This window comes from Sinohyriopsis cumingii, chromosome 11 (genome assembly GCF_028554795.1).
Source record: "Sinohyriopsis cumingii isolate HCF-2022 chromosome 11, ASM2855479v2, whole genome shotgun sequence".
NCBI lineage: Eukaryota > Metazoa > Mollusca > Bivalvia > Unionida > Unionidae > Sinohyriopsis > Sinohyriopsis cumingii.
This window is the reverse complement of record NC_142971.1, coordinates 111,365,581-111,393,068: the sequence shown is the minus strand read 5'-3', so window position 1 is coordinate 111,393,068 and position 27,488 is coordinate 111,365,581. Positions and strand designations below refer to the sequence as shown.

The window sequence follows — 27,488 nt, the reverse complement described above, 5'->3', positions numbered from 1 at the left end:
CGAATAGCAATTTTAATTCCTTAATTGTTAAATCTGGCTTCAGTTAGTAATGAAACATTAAGAAAACCTAACTCAGTGTTTTGAACGTGCCCGTGGACAGGTTAATTGAAAACTTGTTGAATCTGTTGTTTTCCCCCGGGAGCAAAGTAAAGGTGATTTGCAAATCCATGTGTGTGTGTGTGTGTGTGTGTGTGTGTGTGTGTAAGAAGGAGAACACGTTGAAATTAACATACGCTAAACTGTGCAAACAAGACCGTCTTGTGTAAGACAGGTAATATATGGTGAAAAACATTATCACTTTTACCAAAAGAAGACGATTGAAATTTTAAAAAATCTTTGCATACATGTCGAACGATGATCACGTTCTTGACACATGGTAAACTAGAGTTGTCATACATCCTTCTTTTCATGGAAATGTCCTCCATTTTGGTACTTAAATCTAAATATATAAATGAGACAGAAGTACCTACTCTCCGGAGTGTCCTTTATTTTGAAAGTTCAAATACGGTAACCCTGTTACAGCATTTTATCTAAGGAAAAGTAGTAAAATTAAAATATAGATTGGAAACGAAAGTTATGAGAAAAATGGCAAAAGGTATGAACAAAGCTTTTTCTTTGTGTATCATTGTTCAAATTAGCTTGTTGAACTCGACCCCGTGGCTTACTTTGTGGTATCTAATCCGAATACATCCATTTACTGAACAAAGAGAAGTAAGTTAAGAAGTTGAAATTGAGCTGAAGTGTGTTGCCAATTTGAATTTTGTTTCTGTTGCTGCAGTCTTCTACTTTGATTAAACTTGATTAGGAGACGATAACTGCTTAACCATTCTTTCAATAGATATGTACAAAGTATGATAAAGTTATCTCCCTTATACAGTTTACATGAAGCATATTTGCCTTGGAGCTTTCTCTCTTTTGTGGATTGTCTCAGAAAGGACAAGTGAAAGTTGCTCATACCACTCTTGGTTATCAGTTTGAAATTGTTTTCAGACACACACATTCCACTCATCCTATGTATTCCTTTACAAGTTGGTTAGATAATGATGCTTCAGTTTTTGTTGTTGATGCTGTTTTTTCTTGTGTTTTGCACAGTAATGTGCGCAATATAACATCATAGTTTGGGGAACAGCGCTAATAAAAAAAACCACGAAATGTTCTTGCGCCGAACACTTGGCGACCACATCAAGTTTAAGGATTACGCCTGACAGGGCCACCATAATGGCGGTAATGAAATTCTTGACAGCACTTGATGACTTTTACCCAAACATGTCCACCGTTTACCAGGGCCAGGTTATTCGCAATTGGGCAATATTGGGGGACCAGTTCCCAAAGTCACCGAAATCGTCAATACATGTTGCAAAAGTCGATGCGTTGAACGTGGAAAAATTAGTGTGTGATTCTTTATTTGAACACTTCCATTTAATTTTTACACTATTTGTTACTGCAAATGACGAAATAAGTATTTTCTTGTAAGTAAAAGACCATGCTCATTCGTTTTTATTAATTATAATTACTATTATTAAATATGTAATCAAATAATAGTAACTCATTTCCATATTTATATGTATTTCATTCTCTCTCTCTCTCTCTCTCTCTCTCTCTCTCTCTCTCTCTCTCTCTCTCAGGACGAAAAGAATCATTAGTTTGACAAAATACACAATCTGAAGAATTTTTTGTATGAGATGCACTTTTGCAAATGTGTTCGCTGTCTTAACATTATAATAAATTTTGGAACCTCTTTGTAGCGATGTAGTATTGCTGGCGTTAATTGCATTGGCACAGACCGTAGAAAACTATGCAAAAACGCAAAACGACGGTTTTCGTCTTGATAAATATATATATATATATATATATATATATATATATATATATATATATATATATATATATATATATATATATATATATATATATATATATATATAAGAAATCAACTTATTTGAGTAGAAAATATTTCAATCGTTAAGTGGAAACAATTGTTCTGTCACTAGTGATAATACAGTGTTTCACATTTCACTCGTGAAATAGTACCATCAAAAACAAAGACGTTTTCTTTTTAGGTTTTTTTTTTTTTTTTAACTGATATCTCTCAAAAATGTGCCTGTGAGAAATTTGTTGATAATCTGATAGAAAAATGTATGTTATATTGTTTTTTTATATATTACTTTGGAACATCTTTCTACGAATAAAAAAATTTATCCTCGAAGAATTTGTGCAGAAACGTATCTGGACAGACTTAGACGCATGCAGGCAAGCAACCTTGATCGTCCAGGAGCGCTTAGTAGGTGATCGTGTCTACATACAATATATTTATTATTCCAGCCCCTCCCCGACCCCTCCCCCCCCCCCAACCGCATCTGCTACATAAGAAACTTTATTGCATTTGCCTTTCATTTAACTTTGGTTCAGTTTATAAAATTTCAGTGAATCTGCGTTCGTTTTGGCTCATTTCCGCTCGTTTTCCATGACCTGGCCTGTTTTACTTCAACCACAGCGCTTTCTGCCCATAAAACACACGCACACGCACACGCACACACACACACATTTCCTACTTATCTTGGCGAGTAAATCGAAATTACATTTAAGTGATCAAGAGATTTTCTAAAAGTGACCTGGTCAGCATTGTTTAGTATTATATCAATGTGTCTCAAACGATTTGATAAAAAGTATTCAAACCACCTCTTAGCAATGTAGCTGGGGATTTTGTTTTAAAAACAAGCAGTATACGGGGTCCGACTTGGGACGAGGACTGGAAAAACCTCAGCTTAAAGATTCTTTCAACTTGTTTGGCTTGAAAGTGGAATGCAAAAATACTCTTTCAAAATGATTTCATTTTAAGCAGATATAAAATGGGCCATCGCACTTCTAGAAACACCCCCACACACCCCCACACACAATTGTCCATCCGGTGAAAACAAATGTTTTGTAAGTTGCTATTGTAAGCGGGATTGCTTGGAAATGTATTGCCCTATTTTCGTACCATGTGTAATATGTTTATGCACACGGACAGGACATGAGTAACCGCTCAGCCTGGGCAGGCCATCAATGCTTCAAATAATAGAGGAACAATACTACTGAATCTCGACCATGATCCACCAAAAGTACAAAGGCCAGTATTACTCATTGTATTGAATAATTCTGGCTCTCAGAAGGCTCCACTTCATTTCAGACAGTCGCGCAAGGAAAGATGATCTAGGTCATTTGTCATTTGAAAATAAGGCACTGTAAATAAGTGTTGCAAATTGTTTAACAGCAAGTCTAGATGACTCGAAGACGCGCTGGTTAAAAAAATAATGTCAAATGATATATTAAGATTTGGGTTGTGTGTTTTTATATATAGTTTAAAAAAATCAAAGAAAACAATGATCATGTCCTATTTGAGATCTTATATTTAATCTTAGCACGTACACTAAGATCTACACTTTTTCGACTTAATGAACTTTTCAAGAATCGAGTGCGGATATTTACCCTAACTGACAGCTAATGTTACCCCATGCTTTGCGAACGACAGGAAATTGAGCTGAACCAAATCGCAGATACGTTTTACAACGATTCTTAGCCATATAGAAAAAGGTCCATTTCGCTATACATTTGACAACGATACTTAGCCATATATGAAAAGGTCAATTTAGCCATACATTTTACGATTCTGATCCAGATAGGAAAAGGTCCATTTCACGGAACGAAAGCCCGTGTCTTTGCTAAACTTGTATAATACACCCAGCTTTATGTGATGTCTTTATCTTATCATCTGACTTGTTCAAAGAAGAACAGTGCATTGACATACACTAGAGGTAACTGGAAGATCAATTTGCTGTGCATTTTTGCAACCTGCAGAAAACATTCCTAACATGTTATCAGAAATTATAGTCACCTTCAAAGAAACAGAAGAGTTTCAGGCGTAGAGAGGGAATAGTTTGAACTGTAATGCAAGAAGCTGCAAGTGTCGAGATTCTTTCGATAGCCAAGCGTCATCGATCCACTTCGTTCCACATAACCAATATTGTGATTATGTGCCGTAAATCGCTACATGCATACATACATACATACATACATACATACATACATACATACATGCATACATACTTTTAAGAAGATGCAAGCGTAGAGAGTGCGCGGTTTGAACTTTAAGAAGATTACAACAGAAGGCATACTTGACATATTAGATACTACTTGTGTATAGAGCGTGAACTTTGAACTGTTTTGGGGGGAAATGCAACTGTAGAGAGAGGGCATTGTTTGCATATTAAGAAACCGCCATTGCAGAGTGAGTGGCTGGAACATTACAAAGCAGCCATTGTAAAGTGTGTGGTTGGACAATCAAGAAGCTGTCGTTACAGAGTGCGTAGTTGGAACATCAAGAAGCTGTCATTACAGAGTGCGTGGTTCGAACGTTAAGAAGCTGCCATTGCAGAGTGCGTGGTTGGAACAGTAAGACGCTGTCATTGCAGAGTGCATGGTTGGAACAGTAAGACGCTGTCCTTGCAGAGTGCGTGGTTGGAACATTATAAAGCAGCCATTGCAGAGTACATGGTTGGAACATCAAGAAGCTGCCATTGCAGAGTGCGTGGTTGGAACAGTAAGACGCTACCATTGCAGAGTGCGTGGTTGGAACAGTAAGACGCTGTCATTGCAGAGTGCATAGTTGGAACATCAAGAAGCTGCCACTACAGAGTGAGTGGTTAGAACATTACGAAGCTGCCACTACAGAGTAAGTGGTTGGAACATTAAGAAGCTACAGCTATAGGGAATACATTGTTTGAATTTAAAGATGCTAAAGAATAGAGAGGGCGTATTTTGAACTTCATTGCAAGATAAAGTAATCTCAAGAAACGTTACCAAAATCATAGCTTACCTCCTTCTTCTTTGTCTGCATACAACTATTGGGACGAACACGATGACAACAAGGACTAATCCTAGAATTACAGCCACGTACCAGTAGGATGTGATCCAGTGTTCCTGAAGAAAAGAGGAATTGAACATTTAAATACAAGCACACTGAATGATGTGTTTGTGATGTAAAGGAACTTACTATCTTGCTTTTTATTGTAACTTCCATTAATCGAAATGCAGATATAAAGTGAAGAAATTTACGTTCTAGATACATTCAATTGCATTTGAAGATAATGGAATTCATTCCATCATCATTACTTGTCGCTAGGGTGCGCTAATGCAGTGCAGATTTTCAAACTGGTTCTCTGTCTCAGCAGGATATCCTTATCATTACAATCATCCCCTTTCTTAAAAGAACACTCATCGTTACTCTGATTTGTTCTGACATGTCTGTCTATACACCCAACATATCAGCTAACACTAATTATATATCTATTAAGACGAAGTGTTATGTATATTTAATTTATATTTTGTGCTTGACTTTTGTCCGTAATTGAAGGTAGAATTTTGGCCTACTTAATTTTTAACTAAAGTTTGAGTGCAAGAACTGGGATGTTCCCTAGGAACATGTATTGTGTCTGAAGTTAAGAGAAACTAATATATATTAGGGTCACGAAAACGAAGTCTTGATTCTCGTTTCATATAAATCTTTAGAAACCTATGACCAGTTTTCGTTGTGTTTAGATGCATTTTGAGAGGAATCGTTTATTTAAATAACTGAATGGAATTACAAAGTGCTCGTTGACTTTTTCGAATGAAACACTATTTGGTGATTATTGCCAATTCGTTCGAAGACATTATAGATTATATCATTGTGATACATGAAAACTATTGGTACATCACCACATTCAAGACAACTGGTTCGTCGACACATTTAAGTCTATTACTACATCACTACATTCAAGAGTATTTGAATTCCTTCAGAACATTCTAAACTTTTGGACTCAGGATAGAACATTTGGGATTTTTTGGGATTTAATTCACAATACTACAAGTTTCTTTTGAACTTTCACTTTGTATTATAGGAAAGTAACTTATTTTTGAATTTTACAAAACTTGTTGGTTTCGCTTTTCTGTTACCTAGTTTAAGACCATAGAGTCGTAAAAGAGGAAATAACATAATCTGGGTATGAGAAAATTATACTCACCCCTCCTTTCTAATTATCAATAATTTGAAACTTATACACAAAAAATGAAGTTACCAACCTTCTCCGTTGATTCTGCTGCAAGCTGGTCCGATCGAGCTTCCTTTGTCTTTAGGTTATCAGGGTAAAGTATTTTTATTGCATCAAGTCTTTCTGGTGTTAACATGTTTTCTAGCTCCTCATACGACAATGCGGTGTCACGTACACACACTGTAACTGTTACATTTGTTTCAACGTCGCTGAAGAATAAATTAAAACTTTAGACTGTGTAATAGTTTAGAACGGATCTTCGTTAAATATTAAGTTGATTTTCATGCACAATATGTTGCGATGAAACTTTTTAAATGCATCATGTTCAATGTTTGTAAATTACCATGTTATGTCGAAAGATCACATATCGCGAACAAGTTGGAGCATGAAATTTAATTGTCCATCTTACTGTATGTTTCCCAAAAATTACATCTACTGGAAAGCTTACATATTTGGAATTTAGTCGGCATCTTTTAATGTAGTTTCTGGAAACATGTACATCGAAGATTACCTCTTATCAATAGCTTTTGACATGTCCTCTGTTTACCATTCAAATCAAAACTAGGATTTCTGTCTCTTTCTCTTTGTAAGAAATGCTGGTATTAAAATGCAACTTTAGTGTTTGAATTATCAATATACTAGTATTTACGTATACCGGATAAATGAAGGGCTCGGATTGAAATTCTGAAGATATACTTTGACAATATAAGCTCATGACATATATAGTAACCAAAGAATCAAGTTGGGAAGGTAAATTGCATACTTATAAAACTGACAACCGAGCAATTATTATCTTGTTACCTATGTCTTCCTCCGATGTTCTCCATTGTTATTCTCATCTTGATTTCCTTTGGATCAGCAATACCACGATCTACAAGAATATTAGTGAGGATGTTCTCAAGTCTACCACTAAAAGTCTCGTCCACTTTCCTGGGTATTATAAAGTTGAACAGGTGACTTTCATCTGAAAAAATATTACGGTATCTACATTAAACCCGTACCAGTAAGATACTGTCGATTATCATGTGTGAACGTATTCCATAGCAGTTAAACAAGGATGAATTTCTATCGTATAAAGTAAGAAAGATACTTGTATAGATTATTATTAATAATTAAAAAAACAGGATCTTCGTCATGATTTAATTGAAATTTAATGTTATGTCATTGTCGATAGAATGCGATGTAATCTTGTTGAAATCTAAATCAGAACTCCCAATCATGAAATTATCGTAATGGTACATTCGATAAATCTCTGCAACATTTAAATAAACACATGACAAAAGAGATAACTCACACAGCACTTTTCATACAGCGACTCCTAGACGAAATCAGATGCAAACGTTTGATATAAAAAATGCAAAAAAAAAAAAGATTAAATGTGTTATTTTAAGGACTTTTGGCAAGTACTGATAATACATGTGACTCAAAGAACCTCGATAAATCTGCTCAAAACATTTAGGATTGGTAACAACAGTAGAATCGGGCAATCAAAATATTTAGTCTAAACATATCGAATAGAGCACCAGTTCGATTAGTCTTCACTTAACAAACAGAGCTTGAATGGCACCAGTTCCAGTCTACACTTAACAAATAGATCTTGATTAACACCAGTCCCGTAAGTCTACACTTACCAAATATAGCTTGAATGGCATCAGTTCCAGTCTACACTTACCAAATAGAGCTTGAATGGCACCAGTTCCGTTAGTCTACACTTACCAAATAGATCTTGATTAACACCATCCCGTAAGTCTACACTTACCAAATAGAGCTTGAATGGCACCAGTTCCAGTCTACACTTACCAAAAAGAGCTTGAATGGTACCAGTTCCGGTCTAAACTTACCAAACAGAGCTTGAATGGCACCAGTTCTGTAAGTTTACACTTACCAAACAGAGCTTGAATCGCACCAGTTCCGTTAGTAAATACATGTTTATTTATTTCTGACACATACAAGTTTAGAAACACACGATCTGAACTATTCATTTAAATAAAACTTAAATGAATATAACTGTATTCATATCGTGAGATGACAATAATACATAGTGTCATTATTCGCACAGAGGTGGAATAAATTTCACCAATGATCAAAATCATATTACTTCACATAATTTATGGGTCTACTTTAACTGGAATCGTAGGAAACAACGCAATTCTGAAAAGGGCAAGGGCGATATTTATGAACAACTTCGTTGCATATACCAACATTTACAAAGCTATTGTTTTAATCGTCTTTATGTTCTGGATTACTTTGATATAGAAGAAACAAATGCCAACACACAGCCGAGTAAAAATATAACTTCGCAGACAGGAATATTAGCACAATAAATATTTCAACCTTTTTTCATGCATATATGGGAAATTTGGGAAAAGTGAAAGTCATGCATACATTGCACTATAGATTTACAAACTGGTATAACTAACACGGATAATATACTAGTCTTGTTTTCAAGTACAATTTTGGTATTTGAATTTTTTTTTACTTTATTGATCTTAAAAGTTATCATTTCTTTCATTAATATGTAGGGATGGTTAAAAAGTCATTCAAACTCACCGATCTCACCAAAGCATGTGGTATTGATCTCGCATGGATTAGGGTCACATTCATTTAAGATTGTCTCACAGCGCTTGCCAGTAAAAATAGGTGGGCAAACACACTCAAAGGCGGCAATGCTATCTACACAGGTGGCACCATGCAAGCAGGTATATGGAACACATTCATCTATTTCTATCTCGCAATCCCTTCCAGTATAACCAGCAAGACAACTGCAGAGATATGAACCTTCAGTGTTGGTGCAGGAACCATTATTCATGCATGGATAATTCAAGCACTCATTGATATCCCTTTCGCAGAGATAACCTTCGTAACTTTGTGGACATGAGCAGATGAAATAACCAATTAGAGATGTACATTTGCCCTTATTTTTGCACGGATTATGCTCACACTGATCTATGACTGTTTCACAGTTTTTGCCCGTCGTTCCGTTGACGCAGATGCACTCAAAGTCATTGATTAAGTCCACACACGTCGAATTATGAAGACATGTGGCATTGGCGCAATCGTCTACATTGGTTTCGCAGTATGAACCATATAGGCCATCTGGACATACACACTGATAACTCTTAAATCCTTCTACACATGTTCCGTTAAATTGACATGGGTTGCTCGAGCATTCTAGCACGTCTTCCCTACACTGTGAACCTTCAAAGAAAAAAATGTAGACGAGAATACCTGATGCAAATGTTTAAGGGTAGAAGAATTATTTCTCTCTATATTTCCATATAACTGAAGAATAACCTTGCCAAAAAAAGTAATTTATCGTGATACGCATAATCATTTTCTGCCTAGTGTGTGCGCGCACTCTTGCAAATATTCGTTCATTCGATACTGTACTGATCTAACTGTTATTCCCAGCCATTTGTTTCTCATTGCGACTGAGACTTCGAAGTGATGATTGCAGTCTTAACACAGGCTTCAAAGTAATCATTTCTCTTTTTCATTTTGTTAGTTTAATAATAATAATAATAATAATGAGGACTTTGTATAGCGCCTAATCTTTAGAAGCTCTAAGCGTTTTACAACATTAGACAACACCTATAAGATAAAAAAAACCATATAATTATATGATTTTAAAAAAGAAGACCATGAAATTAGAAAATATTAAAAAAACATGCTGAGAATATTTAAGGTAGGAAATACTACCGGTTTAGATTTTTATGGAAAGAATGTTTGCGTTTGAATGTGTCCTCCTCAGTGTAAAAGTTTACCAATACATTCCACGTTGTAGCAGAGTTCTCTTTTATTCTCTCTCACAGGATCATTGACGTAGGTATCCTAGTTTTAATATAATCTTTACTCCATCCATTTTACCGAATACATGATACTCTACATAGAACCCTGAACTGCCAATTGATATGTCCGTCTGTCTTTCTGCTTGTCTTTAAAACTTCCACCCAATGTACAAGTATACATGCGCGTGAAGAATGGGTAATTCTGTGAATATGATTACATATATGATCTGCTGGTGTCTCTTTTGTGATTTTATAATATAGTGGAGTGGAATTTGTTTACGTGCTTGAGTTAGTGTATGCATGAGTTCGTGTATGTGTGTGCGTGCGTAGGTGCGTATGCGTACCAGTCCACCCTTCAGGACAAATACATAAATACGACCCCCCTTCGTTGAGACACGTTCCTCCATTTTGACATGGATCACTGTAACAGGCGCTGTAGTTTTGACACAGTCTTCCAAACCAACCATTTTGGCATTGACACTCGAAGTGCCCCACCCGATCAATGCATGTTGCACCATTGGCACAGGGTAAAAGTACACATTCGTCGATTTCTTCTTCGCATTTGTCACCTTCAATAATAATAATAATAATAATAATAATAATAATAATAATACTTTAGTAGTCTCAAAAATCAGATACCTAAACAGTATTCAACTACAATTTGAAAAACATGGCGGAAAAACTATCCAGGTAATGCTCATCGCTGCTAAGAAAAGGTGATGCCAAAAGTCCATCAAAGATTGAAGCCCACATAACTGCCAACATATTCCAAACAGAACTGTTAAAGTTAAACCATCAGAACCTTCATGGATCACCAAAACAGTTGAACAATACACAACTGTTAGAGTGCCTGTCTAAAATTCAAACAATATAATCTATCATTTCTTTAGACTAAATTTCGATCCCATCGGAACAAACCAATCTCTTTGATTCGAGGAGACAAACAGTTACATGCCCAAAAATTAGCACAAAAGCTGAAATCATGCACTACGTTATTCAAAGATTGGTGGTCAACCATTAAGTTGTTTTTCAGCCCTCAGCGTACACATTCTAACTGTTCGATAAGATAATCACCGGTGAAGCTGAAAAGCTGAATTATTTATCAATTTTTATAGCGCAAAACTGTACATGGTGAAACAAATGTTAACCTTCTAGATATACCTTTGTATACGGTTGTAAGCTTAACTAGCAGAGGTCGAGATATAAAACGTTCTCAAAAGGATCCCTCTTGGATCGGCTTCTTGTCCCGATGGTATCAATAACGGTATTCTAAACGAGCTGATTAATGAATTCTCACATCCATTTTTTTCCCTCACTTTTAAATCGATCTCTTAGAAAAGGATAATTTCTCGACTTTTAGAGAGAAGCAAACATTCGTCCAATTTTAAATAAAGGCGACAGTTCCATCGTATCTAATGACAGACCAATATCGCTTCTCAGAACTAGTCCTGTTTTATTCCAGTCCTGTTTTATTCCAGGTAACTCTACAGTTAATCAAGCTCGTCCGAGTTATGCCTGTAATGCTGGAAGCCATACTTAGGTCGTTGCTATGTACATTTCTAGTAGAAAACCAAAGAAAAGAAGATCTTGAAAGTTCTATAACTCTAAATTAATTGATCAACACCAGCAATAATACATCACCCACTAGATGGATAGATGGATGGATGGATGAGCAGGCGGACGGACGGACGGACGGACGGTCAGATAGATAGATAGATAGATGGAGTATTACAAATGCGTCGCTATAATGTATTATATACTTTTCCTCTAATTTTAACCCATCCCTGGAAATTTTAAGTTAAATGTGTAATGCAAAAATTGTGAAATCACTGTGAGTAATTTATGTCAGGAGCATTTATTCCTGTGCAAGAACTGTGAGCTAAGACGATTTCCTAGGGCGGCGAGGAGCCCAACAATACGAACACGAGCGGTTCCTTGAATTTTCCTCAGTAATGGCGAGTAAGTTGTTTTGTTCTGTGCGAAAACTAAATCTTTTTTTAAAAACATATGATGATATATTAAAACATTGTGTAGACACATACTGATACAATGATACTGAGGCAGCAAAACACTTCATATTTTCATTGATACAAAAAGACGAGAGAATTTTCAAGCAGACAGGAACTGATAAACCTGTAAATAATATGAACGATATATTGAATATATCCTGCTATTGATAACTAACATTGGTAACCTAGCAGATACAATTAATTATAAACCTATTGCTATGATGAAAAGAATTTCTAAAATATTTGAATATTTCAGACTACAACTATGTGACGTCACAGTCTGATCATCAGTTTGTGTCAGGAAACAACAAACACTCTACAGACTTCCACCTCTATGCTTTTTAAAGAAACTGTCAACTGTTGTTTTAAACATGTTGGCCTGTGTTAGCAAGTTTTTAGACGCTAGTACGGCATTTCATAGGGTCAATCATTGAGCACTTTTTAAAAAGTTCCTCGACAATTAAATACCCATCTACAAAGTTCATATTCTAGTTAATTGGTATAGCAAGCGTTTATACTATGTGTGCTGGGGAAAGGCTATGTATGCGTTGGGGAAGTGTCATGTGGGACTACATTTGCCACAAAATTCTTTCTTTCTAATAATTGTACTTTTGTTGATGATACGTTATTGATAATTCCTTCACTCACAGGTTAAAGAAATTATCAAACATATGCGAGCAATACTCATTTTAGAATTATATATATATATATATATATATATATATATATATATATATATATATATATATATATATATATATATATATATATATATATATATACAGCCCTCTCCTTCTTCTGTACATATTAATGGTCATTCTTTTGCAAATGTCAACAGTTATACGTATTTGTGTCATATTTTAAAATCCACTCGCTCACATGATGCAGATAGAATGGGACGACATTACAGATTTTTGTATTCTCAAACAATCATACTTTTACGTAAATTTATAACTGTTCTTTGAATATCAAAATTAGATTACTCAAAACTTATTGTTTTGAGTAATCTAATTTTTCACAAGAACATTATTTATTGGTTATATAAATAGTCTTTGTTTGCTATTAATCCTTCCAAGCACAGTGTCTCAAGCACGTTTGTAAATATTGTAATGTATTTCCTTTTAAAGATCATAAGAATATCCAATAGTAAGAATTGTATCTTAAACTCTGTATGCAACCATGATCTTCTTGGATTCAAAATTTGGGAAACAACTTACTCCTTAAATGTGTTACATAATTTCGTTCTTAAGATTGCGGTATTTGGTATTTCTCGAAAGAAACATAAAAAATTCCTCTTACGCACAACAACATTATTTATGTTGTGGCATAAGATATCAACATTAATACGGACTCTGCCAGTATACCCCACACCCTCTCCTGGCATGCTCGTGGGTTTAGAATAGGCCGGATGCCTCCGTATGTCATACTAAGAGACTAATCGAGACAGGAACTGTACTGACAAAGTGATAGGCGTGTTGGACTCGCGACCGAAAGGGTGCGGGGTCGAATAATGCTATCAGTTGAGTCTTGGTAATCTACCGTGGTGTGTCCGTGGGCATGGTACTTTATACCAGTTTCCTTGGTACTAAATAAACTACACTTGTTGTAGTGCCGTAAAATACTAAACCATACTAAACTGTCGAATATAATAATTTTGCGTACACTGTCACGAAACTGTATTAAAAAAGTATCTTTATATAATATATAAACGAAAGTATACATAATTTTCGCTGCCGCGCACAGTGTTAAGCGGTGTGTGTGTGCTTTTTTGTGTCTTAGCTATTTCAAAATACTGCGCTCGGGTCACTCACAGCTGCACTCGCAAAGTGTCGGAGGTAAGAAGCGAGTTTACCTCGAGCTCTGTTTGACCACACCCAGGATGTATGTATTATAGCCCAAATATTTTCAGCACTGTTACAATAATAATTAGTCTTTTCAGGAAGCTTTCCACTTTAAGGAAGCAGTTTTCGGCTGAAGAGGTGTATGTGTGTGTGTGTGTGTGTGTGTGTGTGTGTGTGTGTCCCCGGATTAAGCGGGCTCATGTGGGATCCGTCGGCTCGGATCACACAAGGTAGTTCCTGCATTATTTGATGGGAACTTTGGAATGTACAACCGACGGGATACCACGAGATAAATACCATTTTATATTCCATTTTGAACCTAAAATGTAGTGTTACAATAAGAAGGAAATAAAATCAATCATATATCAACCATACTTGTTCATGAATCGTACATTACTCATAAGTGTTCGTAAGTTCCATACATTGGTCATATCTGGTGATAGATCCATATATCAATCGTGGTTGTCGATAATTTCATACCTTGATCATATTTGCCGACGAATCCTTATTTCGATCATGTCTCTTCGTAAGTTTCATACACTGATCATGTCTGTTGACATACGATGGACGTTTCTGATTATTTGTTGAATGTTCATGTTTCATATTGCATCTTTTAACGACCGATATCGTTTTCTTATAGCACTTTTGCTGAAATTTGTTCGCATGAGTATGGTGTGAGATTCATTCTTTATTCATTTGCATTTTAAATAAGCATTTCATTCACGTATTTGTGCTAAGTGTTTTTGTTATATCCAGTCCAACTCGATTTCATCCTATGACAAATATATTGCAAAACAATTTACTCGTGTATGCATGGGAGGATGCTCCATAGTTGACATACCAACCAATGTCCAACAAAATTCAGTATCCAATATAAAGTAATTTCTTACTTCAAATGGCTTTATTAGTCAACAAAAGCCAAATTAAGTAATAAATTTATATTTTATGAATATGTCAATTCAGTAAATTGTCGCAAAAATAGATGTTTATAAAATTGCAACGAGAAATACATTTTTTCTTCATATTTTCAGAAGCAGCAGGGGGGGCGAATCGGACATTTTGTCCAGTCGTCATTTGGCTTAATTAATACTTTCTGCACTCAGCGGATCCGGTGTCGTCAGCGCCCGGTAAAAAAAAACGACGTCGTCGTCGGGGGGTCGTCCAATCGTCATTTGGTTTAATTAATACTTTCTGCGCGCCGATCCCAGCGTCGTCAGCGTCCGGTAAAAAAGCGCGACGACCTCGTCGATGTCATCGCCCCCCCCCCCCCCCTGCTGCTAAGAAGTTATTTACAATGATCTTACAAACAGAGTGATCACTAACTCCTCCTCTTGTAGATCAATTAGGTTATTTGACTGATCGGTAAGTCTAAAATTAATTCTCGTTAAAAACCGATTATGGCATCGCATATAGACCGGATTAATCGGGCTCTCAACGATTAAGAATCCGGGAGGGGCTGTTGGTGAAAATGAATAAAGGATATACCCCTGTTGAGCTTGATTTGATTGCTTGGTATCTACCTGGTAACTCCCTTCGGTAACATCACACACTAGATTGATTGCTATCACCGATGCGATATTTACGTTGTATGGAGCAATATGCCTACCACCATCTCCGTTATCGTGTCTGAGGATAGTTGATGGACCGAGAAAATCATTAAGAGACTTTCTTAGTTCTGGCGCGTTGTATCCTGTAAACTTAAAATCAGGTAAATCGGCTTCTGTGATATTATACTCGGTTAGGAATTTTTGTTTATTATCATCGCTGCTAGCGGATATTATTTTAACGATTCGTTCATTGATATATTCCATGTCTGATATAAGTTGATTTAACACCTCAACGTGTTTTTGTGCTTTTGTTTTCCGTAGCTGTTCTAGTTGTGATTGGTAATTACGATTAATCTCGATAAAAAAAACTATCGATATCATTTAAATTAACTGTGACTATGGTGAACGATTCAGGAGTTTCCTCATACTGAAAATACCATTGCATGGTATTCCTGTCTTGAAATATAAACCTGCTGGGTAATAACGCGTTTTTTATAATAGACAAATCATCTCGATAACTGAGATTAATTTCATGATACGATTGCGCATTTGTGTGCAAGTCCGCGGGGATTTCATGAGGTGGATTCTTGGGCCAACCTAGTATGGTTCTTATTGAACTGTTATAAATATCAACCATATACCCCGGTGTGCTTATTTCAATCGTCGACGATAACGTCGGTTCATGAACCGTAATAGCGATTTTTGATTCTTTTCCTGTGATCGATTTTATTCTGCGTTGAAATTCTTTATTGATTTGTTCTACTTGGTATGACCCAGTTGGTATTGTAACCTCCTTCCAGTCTGGGGTCCCATTGGGTTTATTTGTCCATGCAAAAACCAGCGAGTTATTAGGTTGTTGTCCGTTAAATGCTTCCGCTCGGATATTAGGCCAACTGTGATATACTCGCAATTTTGCCAGCGCTATTTCCTTCACTGGAATCGGAGAAGGGAAGTTTACACTGAATTCTGGCTTCGTTGATGTTATCGATATCATACTTGTTTGTACCGGAGTGGTGTTCTCCGCGATCCGTTGAAGTAATTGAAACCCTCCGGGGTTCAGCGACATTATTATTATTCGCTGTTTCTAGTGTTTAATTTCAACACCGAATATTAACAACCTGCTTGTTTTCAGGAGAATGTTTTAAGCCCATTGAAGTGGTTTCAGCGACGTGGTTTCCAGCTTCCAGTTGAAAATCCTCGATTTTTGACATCGCGGAGTCATACAACTGGACCATCGTGGAGAATTCAACATCGGATATAAACGAATTATCTATCGCCAACGAGATCAACCCGGATAATTTCGAGTACGCGTCGGATACTATTTGATGTTTTACTGTATACTCGTTGAGTTTTTTCTGAGAACACGATGATATCTTTCTAGTGATTGCGTTGGCGACTCCAGCAATTGTTGTCGCCGCGGAGATAGCGATTGGAACAGCGATCGGGGCCATCATGGTCACCGTGGATAAAATGACACCGGTACCGGCTACTATACCTGACACCGAGTACACGACCGCGTCGATGGCGGTTATTTTTCGACGGTATTTTTTTATTTTTACACGGTATTGTTCGGAAAGCGTTTTCAAATTCGCGGAGAATTCTTTTACGGTATTGAATCGATATTGATGTGACGTCGGTGATACCTCTGATTCAATTACCTTGGTGGTCATTTTTATTTTAAAAGAGCTAGTGTTTTTAATTACTTAGATCCGCTACAAATTCCACATACCATGTGATGTTTGCCCTGGTTAAATTTCTATCAACGGCTCTAATTGTAAACGGTTCAGTTGCGTCCTTGTCTATAATTGTTGATATTGTATTGTTAAACCCGAATGAACTCGACGATGATATATTAAACTGCATCATTGAAACCAGTGTCAATCGATAAATGCCCTTAACAGTTGCGGTAATATTTACTATATTCTGTGTAGGAGTCCAGATAAATGATCCATGCCGAATCGTGTATACTGTGTTGATGGTGTTCTCATGAGGGATTTTTATTTTTTCAAATTGCACTATTATTCTCGGTAGTCTGTCTTTGATATCTATAATATCAGCTCTGATTGTTCCTATTCTCTGTGTATGCGCGTCTATATTCCCCTTAATCGCTGCAATATCAGTTTTGATTGTTTCTATTATCCGTCCATTCACGTCTATACTAGTCCTGATCGATGCAACACTAGCGCCAATTATTTCTATTTCCCGTTCATGCACGTCTGCATTATTTATGATCGTTGCAACACTAGCGCCGATTGTTTCTATTTCCCGTTTATGCGCGACTACATTCACTTTGTTCGCTGCAACATCAGTTTTGATTGTTCTTATTTCCTGTCCATACGCAGTGATATCATTTATAGTTGTTGTAATTTCATCCAGCTTGGTATTTTTTTTACCAAAGAATTTATCAAAGTTGTCATCGATCCTGTTAACATTTTTTCGTAACGTGTAAAATTGGCCCGACAGCGTTGTAAACTCCGAAATAGTACTTTTTATCCTTTCAAGATTTGGTTCGGTTACCGTCGGGGTCCCAAAAAAACTAGCAGTAGTGAGTTGTATACCGGTGACAGACTTTTGTATCCCCTCGAACTGATTTGCTTGCGCGTTAAATTTATCATAGAAATTTTTTAACGAATTCGACATGGATATATAATTGTAGCCCAGTGTATTTATTTTTCCATTTATCGTCAAGATGGATTCACCTGATTTAAGTCGTCCGTCGCCGGAATACAGCGCTATACTGTTTTCAGCGACATCGCTCTTCCGTGTTAAAACGTCATCCAGCGACACATTACTGGATTTTAATTTACCCTGGCGGTCTTGAAATACAACTATTTCGCCCGGGTCAACACTGGTTAGATTTAACGTATCAGCGATTTCATCCTCGATTAGTTTTTTTATGTCATCGGTGGCGAACGTTATGGATTCTTTCAGCGCCGAAACCGGTCGTCCCCAGATATCAATCATTATTATTGTAAAAAAAACAGTGTTTTTAATTAACCCGCCGGGCCTCTACGACCCCACTAGTGTATTCGTTTACAACCACATGAGGTGGTTTCCGCGATGATGAAATCGACGCGAGTACGTTCAATACCTCACGGCCGCATATCGGTGGGTCACTTAATTGCTGTGTTGGCAGCGTGGAATAAAAAACCGGGGCTGAACACGCCCGGATATACCGCATGAACTCGTTTGGCGGGGCTAACCCGTATGAATCAAAATAGACGATCGCACGCGGATCAATTGCGTATGCAACCCAATGAGTTCCCGCTCCGGAGGATTTATCGAGGTTAATTATACCGGTTTCAATATTCCTTGGTTTCGTTGGTAATTGATCCCTCATAAAAACACCTCTGAAGTTTTTTTATCGCTAACGCGTTTGCGGCATCTATTAAATCAAAATTAGACATAGGAGTCATTGACTCTTGCGTTAATAAACGGTTCCCGGTAGTCTTAGACCCTTCCCCAAGTACCATGAATACGGGGTTCCCGGTAGTCTTAGACCCTTTCCGGCTACGGGTCGTCCTCGTTTCTTTTTTTTATAGCCTTTCCCGGTTGCCTTCTTCAATGCCATTCCCGCCGCGGTACCAACGGCTCCTAACGCCGCCGCCTTCGCCACTGCTGGGGCCGCCGCGGCAATCAACGCTGGAATCGCAGCTAACACCGGAAATATCCCACCGGTCTTTTCCATGTTTTTAATCGCTGCGGCCGAAAAATCTATTTGAACACCCTTTTTATTCTTCATTGCATCATTGAAATGTTTTATTTGACGCGCCGTCAACGATATCTTATGATTACCACCTGCCATCTGTGACGGCTTTAACGTTATTGTGGTTCCACATTGTTTAGCCGACTTTGATCGTAATTTCTTGACTTGACCATCGGTCAACTCTACACCGACAACACTATACGACATTTTTATTGTAAACGCGTTTATGTTTTCAATTACATGTTTTCCACTGGTGCATCAACGATTCTCATTCGTCCACCAACACCTTCCAACAGCATTGATTTATCGCTGAGAATGACAGCAACCGCTCTATAATTAACACCATCCGGGGCTATACGAGCTCGGAAGTGTATATCAACGACGGACTGTCTCGCTAAATCAAGATGTTCCAGCGAAAAGTAATAAATCGGATACAGGTTTTTAAAATCAAGTTGTGATATTTGCAAACCGGTGTCAACGTTTTGATCACGACCCATGTATGACAGCAATCGATGGTACACACGTGCGACATGGTTGTTGTCGTAATTAAGCTGTATATCCTCGGATGGTTCCTGTTGTCCGTTTATTCTCAGCGAAACCTCCCTGACTCCTAATCGATCAAATATCATATGGCTGCGTTCTTGATTACCCAATCGATCCTTATTCTGTAGCGCTATAAATATATGACGCGGGGCTGAAACGCCTTGTTTTGATGCCAGGTGCCATGTAAATGTATCAGCGACATTATCCTCTTTAGCATCAGTTGTTACCGCTGGCCAACTCAACAACGATTTTCCCCCCTGTTCCATAAATGATAACAATCGTGCTTCCGTGGTAACTGATGGAGTCAACACCGGCATCCACAATGCTATTTTAGTTAAAATGACTTTACCGTTATCGACGCCAGCAGCACGCCATATTGCATTGTTATCATCGCCCCTTCGCGCTAGCGCAATTGTATGCTTAGCCCCATAGATAACTTTTCTGACATTTCTGCAGAATCCAAATATGTGATGGAGTGGAATCGCGCATGAAAACTGTCGGCGTTGTCCTTGCAACATCCCTAATCGTGTTGCAAAGCCTAGATTAAAATTATTGTTATCACTTTTTATAACAGTGAAATCAGCGCCTGGTTTTGCTCTGCGGTCTGGATTGGCTGCTTCAGCCTGTGGGTCAACTGCGGTATTTTCTTTCATCAGCACGTTAATGTACTGAAAGTGATCAGCGTTATTAGTGGTATCCTTCGCGAACATCATAGATGGGCCCGCCGATCTTGTATAATCATCTGAGTATCTTGCTAGCCCAATTATCGTCGTTGCAACATCAACCTCGCGTTCTATTGATTCAATTTCTCGCCCGTCAATAAGATATCTGGCACTCTCAAATAACGCCATGATACCGTTGTTGACAAAACCAACTCGAACACGACCGTCATTTGCGTATGGTGCATTATCGGCAGCATTTGTTACAAGTTCCCCTTCGATTTCGATAAACGCTTCACACGGCAAAAAGTATTTACTGGTATCTTGGACTTGAAGTTCAATTCGCGATCGTAGGTCGGCTTGTGGTGGTTGATAGGAATAAAATTGATAATCACGGACAGAATCATCCCTGCGCACTGGGGCGTCCATATCAAACGCGGGATCAGCGGTTCGCGCAAACATTTTATTATTATCATGTGAGTGTTTTCAATTGCAATTCATCAACGTCGTTTTCGTCGTAAATTCTTTGAATTATAACCACTCCTCGCTATCGCGTTCATGAGCGCGTTGGTTGTTGCATCAGTGGACGGCGAAGCCAATGGCGAAGCCATCGACGGCGGCGGGGTCGTTGCCGAAGCCATCGACGCTAGTTTTTTTTCCACCGCGTTATTTATTACCCTGCTGACATTTGCAGGCATCACTGTTGTAGAACGCAGCGGCGTTTGTTTTTTTCTTCTCACCAACGACATTAGTTTGTCCTTTGCTGCAGAAAAAGCCTTTCCGGCAACATCTCCAATAGCGCTGATTCCCTTATCACGAATAACATCAATGTCCTTCATAGATAATTGTTTAGCTAACGGCGCCACTTTTGGAGCCATTCTTGTAAATAACCCCGCAATGGTGCTACCGAGACCGTCTCCGTACCACGCGCGGTATACAGGCAATCGTGAGTTTACCACGTAGACGCTGACTGGTTTATCATGGTTGTAGTGTATAATCATCTTTATTATAAAAACACCAGTGTTTTCCAATTAGTGATTGGTCAATCGCTGTAATGACCGTGGTCATCAAAACCGTTCACGAGTTCGTCTATGAGCGTTCGATATACATTAATGTCCATGATACCACCGGGAAATAACCGCCTGCAAATATCAGCGGCCTCATTGATTATTTCCGGAGAGTTATTTCCGGCTCGTTTTCCTCCGATTAATACCTCCAGCCGTGATATATCACTGAGAACATTACCAGGACAAGTAACGCTAGCGTTGAAACTCTTAGTTCCATTTGAATATCCACTAGCGGTAAATTTCCTAGTGGGATTAATCTCATTCACTCGGCTTTTTACGTTTTGATGAAAATTCTGATACGTGTCATCCGATGGTATTCTAACTAGATGGTGTTTTGCTAAGAATACTATTCTTGTCCAATGTTCCAATTTCGTTATTCTATCGTCATAACCACTATTGATGTGTCTATCTCGTATTGTTTTTTTTAAATTCTTAGCAGTAAAATCAACTAAAACTTTTCCATCTCGATAATTTCTAATTTCATCTATTGTACTTTTTTTAAGTATTCTTGAGGGTATGTTTCCTTTCAAGGTAATTATTGATTCTTCTTGTTCTTCTTGTTCTTGTAATTCTTCTTCTGGCTCTTTTGCAGTAGCACCTTCTAATTCTTCTTCGTCGGCGATTGTAACATAAGGTTCTTGTGGATCGGGGGGCGGTGCAATAGGTCGTGGTTGGCGCTGTTGTAGTTCTTTTAATACTCGTTCTTTTCGTTGTTGTTGCCGTGAGGTGGTTACTATATCCACGGGAAGTGTTTCTAAAGACTTTTTTGTTTGTTCGGTCTCTGCTGCTATCTTTTCACGCACACCGAGAACGGGTACAGTTGCCGCCGTAACATCTTTGGTCGCTTTAGTTACCGGGGCAAATAACTGTTCGCTTCCAACAGCAAAATCAGTTTGCATTTGTTGCCGCGTTTGAAGTTTCTCTCTCACTCTGTCTCGTAACGGTATAAACTTTTTAAGCGCTGCTAGTCTTTCACGTGCTAATCTCGTTGTAAGTGATTCACCTACCATTTATTATAAATAAAATTCTTCTAATTTTATAATACAAAACCCCAACACGTCATTGCAATTAAATACTGAGTTATTTAATAATGTACTACCAGGTCAAAGTATCCATCAACGACAAAGTCAAACTATACGACGCAATCCGGGAAATCACGGGGAGGGTTTTAAACTAGTGGTTACTGAACACGGTGATGATAACACCACAGCAATATCAGCAACTACGTGAAAACAGCGGTGTCGCAGTAATTATCTGCGACCATTCAGTACGCACATAGTTGTATAGGAAAATCCAGATTGATAAGAATTCTTGGAGGAGAAAATCCTATGTAGAAATATACCTGCACACGTATATGACTTCGCTGATGGCAAAAAAAATGTTGTTTTAACGTTTTATTTTTTTTTTACTTGTACACACAGTAACTTCAATGAGTATAATCGGTGATTTCAATTGAGAGTTCTCTCCTCCACAGCGTCTTCGTCTAGAATCTTCCTAATGTTTTTAATTTTATTAGAGATTTCTCGACGCCGTTCAAAAGCCTGTCCGAGTTTTTGTCGTATTTTTTCAACGGTAGTAAACAATCCAATAAATGCATTTACGTCATTGCCATACAGGTTTTCATTGATCGTATATTGTAATCGCTTTATAAAAGAATACTCACGTGGCAAGGTATATCGACCTTTCTTTGATTGCTCGTTAATAATTTCATAATCGGACAATATTTTTTGGTTATCAAGCTTATCAGATAATACAATTCCTTGATTTTTTAATTTTGAAATTTCAGTTAAAATGTTATTGATGTCTTCGATATTCATATTCTTATAAACATCTTTATTTCTAATATAAAAAAATGAACTCTAGGCACGTTAACATCTTTACTGCCTAGAGAAATATGTACGTGATTATGGACTCGTATAACATGAAGTTGCCACCGCATCTTCGTGTTAACAGAGAGTATTATGATTGGACGGCACATACATAAAAGACCCGTTTGGCAACCCCGCTGGCGCCCTATGACGTCAGAGAGGCCCATCGGTTACTTAATTAAGGACATTCACATCTTGGAACCCCTTGGGTGCCTTCGCATCCATCTGAGCCCAAGGGAACCCCGAAACATACATCTCCGGGAGGGAGGCCTAGGGTGACAAACGTCATCGTAGACCGCCCAGAAGATATGCTTGGGGGGACATCACTACATGTACTTAATTAAGGATGGATATATTTACAATGAAATGATGGGACGGCACAAGACAGCACAAACATAAAACGGCGGGGCGGAACTCTACGGCCGATTCGACCAATCAAAAGCAACCCAATTAAATTAACCCGGTTGCATGATTGTGAATAAAAGACAACCACACGCCCGGGTCAAGTGCGTGGGTTAGTTTTGATTGATGGAATCGGCTTTCGAAAGCCCCAGGCTTATAACGAGTCGTCTTATATATAAGGTGACTAATACAACCGCGTCAGTCACAAGGTGTGTGTTAATTTGAATTCCCTTGAATCGTTAAATCCTTGAATATTTATTAATGGTGTTTCACAGCATTTAAATGAAACCAAATATTTGAATAAAACATTAAAAAAAGAATACAGCTGTTAGATAACAGCGTGTATTTCATTAGTTTTCATCGTAAAATGACTAATTAATCGTAACATTAATTGGACTTCAAGGGACGTAACTCTTGTCATGCGACGCTATCACAAAACGAGTTATCTCCCTTTGATGTTATATATGAAAATCGAATTCTGTGACCCGTCTTTTTTGAGATCGCTGTTTGATATACTCGTTCTGCTACTTTTCGTACTGAGGCTCTACAAATATCGAAATATTTTCCTGCCTCATTCATCGACTGAAATATTTTTTCCTCGTGCGTTGATGTATCAAACGATTTGACCCCCCTTGCTTGCTTTGAAAACTTACCAGTTTGGCCTTTTTTATTATTTTCACTCTGAGAGATGGATTGCAGATTACACAGTCTGTTATTTTGAGAACATCCATCAATGTGATCAATAACAAGACCGTCGTTGATCAATCCGTTAAACGCTTCATAGATTATTCTATGAACGTAATAGCTTTTTTTCCCGGCACCAAACATCAAATACCCCTGATTATTTACGGTACCAACCGGCTTCTTCAGTCTGCGGTTTCTAACAACGCCGTCGCGAGATGCCTCGTAATTAACGAGCACAGGATGCGGCTGAAATTATTGGTTCATTTGTATAATAATACTACTTGTCTAATTCATTATTTGGTTTAATTATAAACCTTTCAATGTAGTCCTGAGGAGTTTTGATGATTTTGTCCTTGACGGAGTCAATGACGGCGTTTTTTATTCGCTTGTCATAATAGCGTTTTAGTTCCCTGTATCGTTTGCCGCCACAATTGATACATAATTGTGATTTACCACGCACCCCAACGTGGCAAACCAAGCACGGGATGGGGCTATTTGAACCATTACGAACGCTTTGTAAATGATACCCGCAGAATTCACCTCTACATGATTTATTGCACGGGGTTGTCGACCCAATCATCAACCATTTGCAGTGATTCATTATACTATATTCTTTTATTTAAATACTTGTTTTAATTATATGGAGGAGTTCGAGAGATTAGCAGCAATTAAGCCCTGGAAAAATATTAAGTTCAATCTCGATAGAGCCCTCAAGGACGCACCAAAAGCGTTAATAAACGATAGAACCCTGTTGAATAAAATACGCGATTGTATCAATGAATTCAAGCGTGATGGTGCATCTCATAGTTGGTCAACATTTCGAATTGATGGTGTTGTTGATGCTACCATGAACGACAACCGCGCAGCAACGATAATATCACAACTTGACGGTAAAAAGTATTTCTTCAGAGTAAAATTCATTGTCCGGGTGGAATCAGGTAATTGGATCATACGTGATAAATTTGAACCAGTTCTCAGCGACAAGAAAACAGTTATTGTTAGCCGCGACTCCAAGCCAGGGCTGTTAACCGGAATTGACAGACCATACTATGAACGAGCGTATCCTGAAACAGCAGTTGTCTATGGAATATACCCGTTAAATAAGAAACCTGATATTGGAAAACTAGCGCCGATGAAACAGTCAACGGGGATAAATTGTGTAGCAGAACGAGTAATAGAGCATTTTACAAATGCGTGTCGAGGAAATAAACTGACCGATTTACGACGTAGCAAAATAAACCAATGGGAGGAGACAGTGCGCGAGCGAGGAGCAACCATCAGCGACATAGCAAGATTAGAAACGTCGTTGAGATTTCCAATAACCGTTACAACAATAACCGGTGAAGTATTATACGAATCAAAGTATAAATCAAAGGGAGCCCCAATCAAAATTATTGATCATAACGAACACGCGTGGACGCCCGCGGTCACAATATTTCCACGGGATAGAACAGTAAAGTATATCCCGGGGGAATTCCTGGGAGAGGATGGTTTTCTCGCGGAGAGGAAACTATTTGATGCTATTGCCTGCTTGTGTAAAAACGACCCTGTGTCAGTGTGGTTACTTCGCAGCGCTGAAAACGATGCGGATACCTTTGATCAGTTTGTAAGACCAAACGGTGAATTATATCGCACTGAAGCGTTTCACAACAAGATGAAAAAAACCGCCATGGAATTTGAAGAGCATGATGAACAACTGCTAACAAATTGTTTTACGATTCCATCGGTTGCGGCTCATGTTGCAGCAAGGAAAAATGCGTGGAGACCAACGCGCAAGGAATTTCTACCGGATGTACAATCCAGTTGTTTGGAATACTATCACGGTGGACTATGGAACACTGAATACAACCACGACGCTATGATTTCCGTTGATATGGTTGCCTGTTATCCAGCGAGTTTTCTCGGGTATGGATCCGCCGCTGAGTACTTTAAACGATTTGGACACCCCAGACATGAAATGACTCGTGTTGCTATTAATGGACCACTGCCTGATTTTGATTTAACCGGATTCGCTCGCATAGTATCATTTGAATTCTCAGCAGGACTTCATCGCTGTTGTTATATTTGGATCGGTAGACACATGGCTAAAAAGAGATGGCTTCCAATAGCGCTGCTACGGTTTATGATTGATTGTAGCATGCTTGTATCGTTGATTGTCAGCGACGCAATAATATCATATCGGGCGCAGACTGAAGTCTGGTTACCAGAACCAGAGCGTCTAGATAGCATAATTGACGAATCCAGAAAACACATTGATGCCGACGAGGAATATATCATCGAATGGTCCAAAAAGATATTCAACCAACGAAACCGCGAGGCAAAAGATCTCGGTAGAAGAATAATTGGTAAGTTCACACAAGGTGGAAAAAACTGCGACTACAAACGATATTGCTCACGGCTGATTATAGATGACGCAGAATATGATTTCGTAATCAAGGACGCAGTGGCAAAAAATAGATACGTGAACTGCAAAACAGCTTTCTTGTCCAATGGAACAAGGTTGGGCACAGTTGTTACCTACAGCGATGGAGACAGCCCGGCATATCCACATTTGAGGGCGTCTATGCTGGGTTACGCCGCTATCAATTTATTCTCGATGATAAATAGATTTCCCGACACCGCGGTTAGAGTTGCGATTGATTCATTTTACATAGACGTAAAGTATAAGGGAAACATAGCCGAGTTTACTAGTCCGGACGAGAGTTGGGGTATATGGAGAATTAAAAATGAAATACGACGCGATTATTCCCCGTCAGCAGATGTCACCGTTGAAAATAATTACTTACTGATAATCTATCAGAATGGTCTAATGCACCACCGTGTTCTGATCCAATTTGTAGATATAAAACAGTTTATTTAAGCGGCTGTGGCGGGTCAGGAAAGACGACTCGGGCAATTGAATTATTTCGAACGCGGGCAAGTATAATCGTGCTTACACCGACCCATAGACTAGCGCGAGAGATAAAACAACGAAATGTTGACGCCGTTACTTATCACAGCTTTTTTCGATACAGCGGCGGTGAGTGGACTCCTGATCGAATGGGGGAAAAATTTATTCCTGAGGTTATCATCTGGGATGAGATATGTACTGTTTCGTTAGATGTTTTACAAATGTTTCTTGAGTGGTTGCTGCGCGCGAATACAGCGGTGATAATGTGCGGAGATCATGGCCAACCACCACCATTTGTCGGCGAGGGTCCACATGATTGGTTAAAGGGTTTTGTGGACTATTATGAAGAAACCGATACTGATTACCGAGCACTTGATGAACAACTGCGCGAGGTTAAAAAATTAATCAGATTACAG

General features: G+C 38.2%; 1 protein-coding gene across 2 annotated transcripts in view; it reads right to left on the bottom strand.

The window, feature by feature from the left end:
• LOC149789298 (uncharacterized) overlaps positions 1–27,488 on the bottom strand; it is a 74,878-nt gene that overhangs the window by 32,354 nt on the left and 15,036 nt on the right. The window contains exons 7-11 of one of the 2 annotated variants that reach the window (XM_089975502.1): positions 10,201–10,425; positions 8,619–9,266; positions 6,870–7,032; positions 6,100–6,277; positions 4,856–4,959 (exon numbers count right to left, since the gene is read on the bottom strand). In XM_089975502.1, the coding sequence (XP_089831628.1) occupies positions 4,856–4,959; positions 6,100–6,277; positions 6,870–7,032; positions 8,619–9,266; positions 10,201–10,425 (1,318 nt within the window). The remainder of the gene's footprint in view (positions 1–4,855; positions 4,960–6,099; positions 6,278–6,869; positions 7,033–8,618; positions 9,267–10,200; positions 10,426–27,488) is intronic. The other variant, XM_089975503.1, reaches the window with a different exon arrangement.